The sequence below is a fragment of the Berghia stephanieae genome, chromosome 13 (assembly GCF_034508935.2).
Source record: "Berghia stephanieae isolate SIO BIC M18660-M18661 chromosome 13, UCSD_Bste_1.3, whole genome shotgun sequence".
In the NCBI taxonomy this organism is placed as follows: Eukaryota; Metazoa; Mollusca; class Gastropoda; order Nudibranchia; family Aeolidiidae; genus Berghia; species Berghia stephanieae.
Window position 1 is genome coordinate 11,790,528 of NC_088372.1, and position 11,175 is coordinate 11,801,702.

At 33.8% G+C, this 11,175-nt stretch overlaps 1 protein-coding gene across 2 annotated transcripts in view; it reads left to right on the plus strand.

Annotated features, from left to right (window-relative positions):
- Nucleotides 1-4,587, plus strand: part of LOC144958670 (LETM1 domain-containing protein 1-like) — a 16,621-nt gene extending 12,034 nt beyond the window's left edge. The window contains exons 8-10 of one of the 2 annotated variants that reach the window (XM_078890794.1): nucleotides 534-630; nucleotides 1,636-3,208; nucleotides 3,280-4,369. In XM_078890794.1, the coding sequence (XP_078746920.1) occupies nucleotides 534-630; nucleotides 1,636-1,745 (207 nt within the window). In that variant the 3' untranslated portion in view covers nucleotides 1,746-3,208; nucleotides 3,280-4,369. Of the gene's footprint in view, nucleotides 1-533; nucleotides 631-1,635 lie in introns of both variants that reach the window. The other variant, XM_078890793.1, reaches the window with a different exon arrangement.
- Nucleotides 4,588-11,175: the final 6,588 nt, after the last annotated feature.

Below are 11,175 nucleotides of genomic sequence, written 5' to 3' on the forward strand. Positions count from 1 at the left end.
CAGCGTATGCTTACTGTTTGTAAGTGGGAGTCCCGATAGTTCAGTTGGTAGAGCACTCGCTTCCCCACTAAGGAACTGAGAGTGATGCTGGGTGCAGTTGAGATTTTTATTCTGACCAACCAGCAGTGATTGGGTGGCTGGGTGTGTTAGATCTGGTAGAAAGTACTTTGCGAAACATCATGAATGATTCTGCAAAGTGAGCAAATTAGGGGTTAATTATCTTGTCTAAGAATTAAAATGACAGTGATCGAAGTGGGACTCAAACCAAGGACATCCTAGGTCACATTGCAATGCCTTAACCGCTTGGCCACCTTGCCCGACTTATGGTTCTAGGAAAACGGCTTTCGTGTGCTGACCTTTAGAAGTTTAAGACTTCCACTCATATTTACAGTCTAATTTACTAAGGCTTTTCGCCCACCTGGAGCATAGGCCATCAAGTACTCTCCTCCACCGGATATGATTCTTCCATCCCATGTTGTCCTCTTCTCCTTTATTTTAGCCTCAGTTGAATTTGCTTTCCGTTTAATCCATAGGCATGTGCCTGGCGTGGTTTGAACCCTGTCGGTATGGATAGAGATGCCAAGTTGTCATACCTAGACAAATGGACGAAAGTCACTGCTGATGTTCATGGTTTGTTCACTTTTTTTTGTTTGTTTTTCTATCTATTCAAGATATCACCGCTGATCACAATTTTAAAACTTTTTTTTCTTGCTTTTTGTTATTCAAACTATTCAAGATATAATATAAAATTTAAAAAAAATTCTTTTATATATCCGATAGGGGAAATTTGTCTTAAGGGTCTATTCCAAGGGAAGATCCACAAAATGAGCAAGTGCGAAGTGACTTACTCAAGGCCATACAGTGCAGCGGATATTCGAACTCGGTACTTTTCGGGTACAAAACAAAGACGACACGCAACACATCGCTGATGTTCATGATTGGTTACTTTATAAATTTTTTGTTTGTTTTTGTTTTTCAAACTATTCTGACACTGTTTCATACACACCTATAAAGATGTACTGTGATAAATAAGACAAGCACATCTTTGATGTTATCAATAAATAGTTCCAGACACTAATGCCTAGAACATGGTCTGTGGATTTTAAAAAATGTGGATGGAACAAATTAAATAATGAAATCAAAGGACAGCCCTGAACTCAGAAATTGTAGGAAACTTTTGAAAACATTGCTATTCTGGCAGGTTTTTGAGTAGTAATATAATTTGCATTTTGTGTTACCTATTGTCTTTGTATGTGTAGTGCTTCAGAGCACAGTGTGGATTCTGTTCGCTGTATGGATTAATTGTTACATTACACGGCATTTTGATAATTGTATTGGGATGAACATTTTGTGAAATATGAACTATGTTAACTGTTATTTTGAAAAAAAAAATCGCAATTCTTTATTAATTCCTTTCTTAAAATTTTTTTTCCCCCCTTCTTCTTTGCCCACTCATTTAATTGATCTATGAATAAATTAATTCAATTTAATTACCTGCTTCCAATGATTTATTTGCTTAATTGATGATTTTTTGCTTTATTGATAGATTGAAGATTTGATTTCATTCATTAATGTTTACCTTTTTATAACCTCCTCCCCTCCCCCGGACCCATTTTGCTCCTTTCTTCTACACAGAACCCAGCATCTCCCTCCTCCTCCACCTCCCTATCCTCCTTTCGTACTGCCAACCTTCCAACCGCAAGATTATAGGATCTCGAAAGACGCCAACCGCACCACGAATATGATTGGCTCTAATCAAGTGTATAAGATAGTTCGAAGATGACGTCACTCAGGCCGTTGTTATTGTTTTTGCCATCCACGTTCATGAGTACTTCTCACTAAATTGTATTAACCAGACTATAAACCTTCAAGGTTACACACAGTTTGTGTGTTGGCCAGTTTTACTCCCGGATGGCAATGTTGTGAACTTCTTAGCCAAGTGCATACTATCTATAGAATTCCTCAGCTCAGTTCTTCTCCAGACTAGATACCAGCATTTTAACTTTTGTTTAAGGTTTTTTTTTTTGTTTTTTTTTTTGGTGCACTATAAAATAAATGAATAAAAAATAAAATTCCCTTTTTTCATCCCTAAGGAGAAATTTGTCTTTAGGGTCTATTCCAAGGGAAGACTGGACTAACCCAGGCATCAGCCGCAGTGCAGTGCTGCAAAGTGAGCTAGGGGGAGGTGACTTGCTCAAGGCCACACAACGAGGCGGGAAGTCGAAATTGGTACCTTTTGGGTACGAAGCAAAGACCGTACTGCTGAGCCAAGCTGCCCCCCCTCCCCTAAATTTTGAATGTCATTGATAGGGGAATACTGATAGGGCCAGAGTCAGTCAGTCACTTATTCAGAGAAAAAAAATAAAGTCATCTGATTTATGATTTGAATTTGATGATTTTCATCCCCTATTGAAATAATAATATTTTAAAAATATTTTTTTTAAATGTGTTTAGTTTTGTTGAGCTTTTAGTCAGTTTACTTTTATTTCTATGTCATTGTATTTTCCTTTTTATTATTTATTTGCTTAATTATTTTCAGAAATTCATTAGCCTGTGGCAATAATACCCAATGTAAATTTCTGAAAGTGGATAAATATAGTTCATCTTATCTTATTTTATCCTATCTTATCTTATAAATACCAACATTGAGTTATTTGCACTGTAAGATATTGAATTTATTATCCACTGCAATGAATGGAAACGAGATGTACATAATATATGCAGGTCTGACGTCCAAACCCACTTACGGGCCTAGTTTAACATTGTTGTAATGGACAATATTTTGTGTCATTTTTTTTTAGATTTCTATTTACAATAATGAGCTCATAAAGAATTGAGTTATCCGACCTGCAAATAAGTGCACGTCGGATAGAAATGAACCCCAAGTTTAGTATTTGTTGCTAACTAACTATTCAATTTCTAACATTTAGGTTATCCTGACATAATACCACTTTGAGAAGGTGGCTTACATATTATTAATTTTTCTGCTTTTTTTATTTATGTTTTTTTTTTTTAGTTTAAAAAAAATTATAATTTTTTTATTTTTTTTTTTCATTGTGAATGACCCCATGTCTTTCATTTGTATTCAAGACAGTGTGGTACACAAAGGACAGAACACGCAATTCACTCTCTCGCCAACCACAAGACAAAGAGAATATGAAGCTGCTGACTTTAAAAAATTAACTTTAAAAAATGAATTTATGTGTCAGTGACACAACATCCTCTGCCTGGCCGAGAGAGAGAGGACAGTGAGCAGTCAGACGGAGGCTGTTGTGTCAGTTGGATCCCGAGTTTGGCACTGACTCCCCGTGACTTTTTATTCTCTGTTTTTCATCTCTGTCATAACTTTCTAAGCGTTTGTGTGGCTATGTGGTCTTGCGGTATGACACTCGCTTTCAGATAGGAAGGTCCTGGGTTCGAGCCTCGCTCGGCGCATAGTTGAGTCCTTAGAAAAGGTTCTTTACCCACATTCTCTCACCGTACTCGGGTGTAAAATGAGTATTTGGCTGTTAACAGCATTGTCTCTGTTCGAAAAAAATTGTAATATCTCCTAACGGGTGTCATGTCCCGTCTTAAATGTTAAATGTTGCTGTTGGACCCCTTGTAAAGCACTTTGAGCATGTATAGTGGATATTGTGCTCTATAAAAGCTCAATTTAATTTAAATGTATCCTTCAAGTTCATAGCGGGATCATTTGCTTGCCCCTAGGTGGGACTTTTCCTCCTTATCTCACCTCATCTCATTATGCCGACGGAGGTGGTTGTAGAGGAGACATGATAGTAAGAAAAATTTGCAGTAATGGCTCTCCGTCCAGATCTGTCCTCAGCTTTCTCATTAGTGTTGGGCTGTCCTTCCTTGTCCATGCCTATTTTTTTTCTTTTTTTTTTTTTTTTTAACATAATAATCATAATAATAATGTAAATAAATGATGGGACTTTTAGTTAATATCAAAATAGGCACAATGATAGATTGCTTATGAAATCCTCCAATCCTTATTTGAAAACAAGTCCCCTTTGTCTTACTTTTTCTTTTTTCTTTTTTACTGCAGATCTGCATTTTTTCCCCCGTCATTCATTTTTCTTTTTTTTTTACATAGTAATAATAATAATGTAAAGAAATGATGGGACTTTTAGTTAATATCAAAATTGGGCACAATGATAGATTGCTTATGAAATCTTCCAATCCTTATTTGAAAACAAGTCCCCTTTGTCTTACTTTTTCTTTTTTTTGTCTTTTTAACTTCAGATCTGAAACTTTTCCCCCTATCATCTTCCTGTTTCCTGGTGTTGAAATGATAGACAAGCGTTGCAAGTGCTGTAAAACTCATTAAAAAAAAAAACACGACCAAAAAAAAAAAAAAAAAAAAAAGGCAACACAAAATCATGGTAACCCGATATATTATATCGCGTATCAAAAATATTTTGTGGCTTGACAGGAAAGTCTATTTGTCTATTTATAGCTACGGAATCTGAGAAAAATTACAGCTTCTTTGAGCTTGTTAGCCATTATGGGAAAAAAAAATTATGTTGATAATAAGGTAAATGGCCTGTCATTACCGTATATACATAACAAAAAAAAAAAGAAAAATGAAGGAAATTTATGATATCGAAAGCAGAGCATCTTAAATCACCATAAAATTTTAATATTATATTATCGTTTTTTATCTTGTTTTAAGTGCTTTAATTACACCGAATGTAAACAGAAAAAAATAATGTTAATATAAATTATTTTAATGATGACCATAATGATGACGATGATGATGATGATCATGATGATTGCAATAATAATAATAATAATAATAATAATAATAATAATAATAATAATAATAATAATAATAATAATAATAATAATAATAATAATAATAATAATAATAATAATAATAATATAATAATTTATAATGGTGATAATGTTAACAATTATAAATAATAATGATGATGATGATGGAACATATTGATAACAATAATAATCCTATACCAATGGACGTATGATCACGTGACCCTTTAACAAGGAACACTTAAAGGCAAATTTAACAGGACACTGAGAATTTTAAAGAAGTTTTGAAATACTTTTATTTATTTTAAAAGCTGTTCCAGGTCATATTTGGCACTGATGAAATTATACTTCATTGTTTACCATATTTGGCACTGATGAAATTATACTTCATAGTTTACCATATTTGGCACTGATGAAATTATACTTCATAGTTTACCATATTTGGCACTGATGAAATTATACTTCATAGTTTACCATATTTGGCACTGATGAAATTATACTTCATAGTTTACCATATTTGGCGTTGATGAAATTATACTTCATAGTTTACCATATTTGGCACTGATGAAATTATACTTCATAGTTTACCATATTTGGCACTGATGAAATTATACTTCATAGTTTACCATATTTGGCGTTGATGAAATTATACTTCATAGTTTACCATATTTGGCACTGATGAAATTATACTTCATAGTTTACCATATTTGGCACTGATGAAATTATACTTCATAGTTTACCATATTTGGCACTGATGAAATTATACTTCATAGTTTACCATATTTGGCACTGATGAAATTATACTTCATAGTTTACCATATTTGGCACTGATGAAATTATACTTCATAGTTTACCATATTTGGCACTGATGAAATTATACTTCATAGTTTACCATATTTGGCACTGATGAAATTATACTTCATAGTTTACCATATTTGGCACTGATGAAATTATACTTCATAGTTTACCATATTTGGCACTGATGAAATTATACTTCATAGTTTACCATATTTGGCACTGATGAAATTATACTTCATAGTTTACCATATTTGGCACTGATGAAATTATACTTCATAGTTTACCATATTTGGCACTGATGAAATTATACTTCATAGTTTACCATATTTGGCACTGATGAAATTATACTTCATTGTTTACCATATTTGGCATTGACAAAGCTTCTTGCAATGCAAATTAAAAAAGTACATTGTGTCTTCTTGTGCGGTATTTTCAGAGTTAAGAATATTTTTCGTTGACAAAGTTTCGTGCAATGCAAATTAAATAGCCTACATTGTGTCTTCTTGTGCGGCTATGTGGTCTAGTGGTCTGACACTCGCTTTCGGATCGGAAGGTCCTGAGTTCGAGCCTTGCTCAGCACATAGTTGAGTCCGTGGAAAAGACTCTTTCCTCACATTCTCTCACCGTTCTCAGGTGTAAATTGAGTACCTGGCCGTTAACAGCATTGTCTCTGTTGGAGAAAAAAATCTATTATTGCCGAACAGGCGTCATGCCTCGTTCTTTATGTTACGTGTTGATGTTGGTCAAGGACCCTTTGTAAAGCGCTTTGAGCATGTTTAATGGATATTGCGCGCTATTTAAAAAAAGCTTAATTTTCCATATTTTTTATGTTCACAAAGCAGAAATCATTACCTGAAGATAAACGAAACGTGATTTATATAGTTAGAGAGCGCAGCATGGTAATCGTCCTGCATTCTCTAAATCCAAAACATAATAATGTGGTATTTTTTTTCTCGTAACAATGATGAAGATGATGATGTTAATAATAATAATAATAATAATAATGATAATAATAATAATAATAATAATAATAATAATAATAATAATAATAATAATAATAATAATAATAATAATAATAATAATAATGATAATAATAATAATAATAATAATAATAATAATAATAATAATAATAATAATAATAATAATAATAATAATAATAATAATATTAATTTAAATACAAATACCGTCATCGTTATCAATACCAGTATCATTAATTATTATTATTATTATTATTATTATTATTATTATTATTATTATTATTATTATTATTATTATTATTATTATTATTATTATTATTATTCTTCGTCTTGTGGAAACCTCCAATATTGTCGATGATCACGCCACAGTTTGTAGGGTTTTACATTTTAAACTTGCTAAAATTCTGCACATAATACTAATTTAAAAAAAAACAACACATAGATTAAAAAGTCACGTTGTGAACTCTAGCAATTGCGTGAAGGCATGTTGGCAACCGTTTTCAGCCTATTCAGCTGGGAGGCTATTCCATAGTCTGGCAGTGGAAGGGAAAAACGAATACATGTGGGCATCTGTTTTTGATGTTGGGATGGTTACTCTTGCTGTGTGTACCCTCGTATTTCTTGTGTCGATATCTTTGATGTCGTTTGGAAGTTTAAGGCACGACTTTTTGTAGTAGATCTTGTGGAACAATTTAAGTTTATATATCTTTCTTCTCTTTTCCAGAGGTTCAAGGCCAACCCGTTGTGATATTTCAGACGCACTTGAGAAAGGATCGAATGTGTTTGTGATGAGTCTTGCTGTTTTTCTTTGGATGTTTTCTAAGGTGTCGATGTTTTTCTTTGTATATGGGTCCCAAATTGAGCTGCCATACTCCAAAATTGGTCTAACAATAGTTTTAAAAGCAAGGGTTTGAGTTGCGATTGGGCATCTTTTTAAATTGCAGGTGATGTAAGCGCTTGTTTGATTTGCCTTTGAAGCCAGGTGACATATGTGATCATTGCATTTGAGGTTTTTAGCAAACTCAATGCCAAGGTATTTTGCTGTCTTTACATGTCCCAGGTTTTGACCATGAAGTTGGTATTCAAATGTAATAGGTGCTTTCTTATTTGTGATGGTTAGAACATTGCACTTTGATACGTTAAATTCCATTTGATTTATTGTTTCCCATTCTTGTAATTTAGCTAGATCGTCATTTAGTGTTTTACAGTCGTCTGTTGTTCTTATCTGATTATATAATGCTGTGTCGTCAGCAAAGAGGCGCACTTTTGACCTTATACCTCGTGGAAGATCATTTATGTACACTAAAAATAGGACGGGCCCAAGGACTGAGCGCTGAGGTACGCCCGATGTCACCATCCCGATAGTGGAAGTCTCGCCGTCGACAAGAACTTGTTGGGTGCGATTGTCCAGAAAAGTTGCAATCCATTGTAAGGTTTTGTTCCTGATACCAACGTCATACAATTTCTGGATTAACCGATGGTGAGGAACCTTGTTGAAGGCCTTGGCAAAGTCCATAGTACTAGATCAATTTGACCACCTTTATCAATAGCAGCTGACAGATCATGTGTTAATGATAGAAGTTGAGTTTGACATGAGTGGTGCTTCCTAAATCCGTGCTGTTCATCACAAAAAATACTGTTAGTTTCGAGATATTCAGTTATTGAGGATCTCACTATATGCTCTAACAGTTTGCAGCAAATGCAAGTTAATGAAATTGGACGGTAGTTTTGAGCCCTGCTTCTATCACCTTTCTTGTAGATGGGTTGGACAAGAGCGTGCTTCCAAACAATTGGTATGTCTCCCATTTCAAGAGCGAGTTTGAACAAATGTGTGAGGGCAGGTGCAAATTCGTTACTCAATATCTTTAAGGGAGCGTTCACATATTACGTCATCAAAAATTTGCCCTTTTTAGACCCCCCCCCCCTCCCCCAAGTCATCACTTGTCATCATTGACCTGACCCCCCCCCTCCCCCAACAGATGATGACGTCATCTAATTTAATAAAAACTAAAAGATAACTTTAATTTCACAATATTTATTATTCATTTTACAAACCATAAACATTGATTATCAACGTTTGATAAAACACATTCAGACATTTTATTAATTTCAGAAACTGTTGATAATTTATGTTTTACGATACAATGGGGACATAAAATTTAATTTGCAAAGATAAAATCTAACAAACATTATTTAAATTAGGCTACTTGGTGCAGGTGCTATTAAAAAAATTTCAGAAAGTGTAATTTAAAATAGTATAGGAGGCAAATTATTTTATAGCATATTAGTCTTTTAGTGGAATGAATTTCTGTTTCAATTTCCAAACATAAAATTAATTGATTCAAAAATGTTTCTGCCTTGGACTTCTGGCAATGTACTATAAATAGTATCATCAATTTCATCTTCATCGTCATCACTTTCTCCCATTTGCTGTTCTTCTTGCATGCCGCATTTTCGGTCTTTCATTGCTGTGATCGAGGAGTGATACAATGAACATTTAGGGCAAGTTCGCCTTTTGAGAAGTGATACCCCTTTCCCATCTTGTTTCTTAATTTTTCACCTTTTTGCTAATTTATTTGGAATGCCATTTTTGAAGCTCTTGCATTTAATAAAATAGGCCTAATTTGCCTATGTTTTGATGACATCATCTTGGGTCTGACCCCCCCCCCCCCTCCCCCATGTCAACACATGTCAACATTTGGTAGACCCCCCCTCCCCCCCTAGCTGATGACGTAATATGTGAACGCTCCCTAAGAGACGGGATGGTATTTTGTCTGGGCCACATGCTTTCTTTGGATCTAGAGTGGCGAGGAGTTTGGAAACGCCCTCTACTGTCACATTGATTTCGACCATAGTGTTGGAATCGTTTTCTTCGCCTTGTAGTTGTTGAGTGGTAATTTTGGTATGAGCTTTTGAAGCAAAAACAGAGCCGAATTGGTTATTAAGTATGTCTGCTTTTTCCTTTGCATCAGAGTATAATACACGATCATGCTCAAGGGGCGCTATACCAACCGAATCAAACCTCCTACTTTTTATAAATTTCCAGAGCTTTTTGTTTGAGTCTTCACTGACAAGTTCCTTAACATGATTATGATAGGCCTTTCTACTCTCTTTTTGTGTTTCTTTTCTCAGTCGGGCATAATTGTACCAGTCTTTCTTACTATTGGACTTTCTCGCTCTGCTCCATGCCTTTTGTTTCCGTCTAGATAATTGTTTGACGGTGGTGTTTATCCATGGTTGGTGAAATTTCCTTGAGCTTTTCTTCGTTGGTACATGTTTGGTCATCATTTTGTTTAGGTGGTCGTTGATGGCAGTCCAAACATCCTCAGTGCTTTCTAGATGTTGATTAATTATGTTTCACTAAAAAGACGTGTTTCTGTCCACATTTCGGCGATATTTGCCTTTTCCCAAATAGTAATAGGGTGTGATTTTTGTGTGATTTTGTTTGCTTTGATAGTGCTTTCCGTGATGAGGATGTCATGGTCACTCATGCCTGGAACTGGACTGGTTGTACACTTGACAATTAAATTTGGTCGATTTGTGATAAATAAGTCGAGGATATTATTATTATTATTATTATTATTATTATTATTATTATTATTATTATTATTATTATTATTATTATTATTATTATTATTATTATTATTATTATTATTATTATTGTTGATGTTGTTAATCTTAACATTATTGCTATTTTAAAAATTATTCTTATTGCTATTTGTATAATATGCTATTTGTTGATAGTTTTGTAGTTGCGTGTTTTATTTATTATTATTATTATTATTATTATTATTATTATTATTATTATTATTATTATTATTATTATTATTATTATTATTATTATTATTATTATTATTCTGTTGATTCTCTTACTGCGATCCATTCATGTGATGAATGATTTTAGATACGTTTTTGAATGAATAAATCGATTAATTATTACAGTCGTTTGTTTTGTTTTGTTTATTTGTTTGTTTGTTTTTTGTTTTTTTTTGTTGTTGTTGTTGTTGTTGTTGTTTACCTTTACTTTTTTTATCATTGAGCAAACGCAGTTGCTAATGAATGTATGACATCGTTGTCTTGTGGTTTGCTTGGCACACGCCATAATGGGCCTGGATGTTACTTGGACTTGTTGTCTTCTTTCACTTTCCGATCCAACTTACTTTCTATCTTTGTCTTTGAATGAGATTACTTACTACTTAGTTTTGTCTCGGTCTTAGCCCTGGCCGGAGTCCTTTTTTGTTGTTGTTTTTTTGTTTTTGTTTTTGGCCGGAGTCCTTGACTGGGAGGGAAACAGTCCAATGTATAGTTATACGAGTAGTTGGGAGATGATATTGTGTTTTCCTTGTAAATCATCTATCTCTTTCTCTGTTATGTACTGTTACATTTTTTGTTTTGAATATATATTTTGTAAACCTTTGAGTTCCTATCTTGGGGACATGTGCTTTGGCCTGGCTGGTCCTTTTTTTTTTTGGGTGATCTCAAACTCAGTGTACTGATGGTGTACTCTTGGCGCTGAAATGATCTAAATGTGTTGCAGGCACCATAAAGCACCATACAACCTAAAAAAATTGAGAGTTATTGAAACACCGTTACATTTTTATTAAATATATATTAAAGCTCACACTCG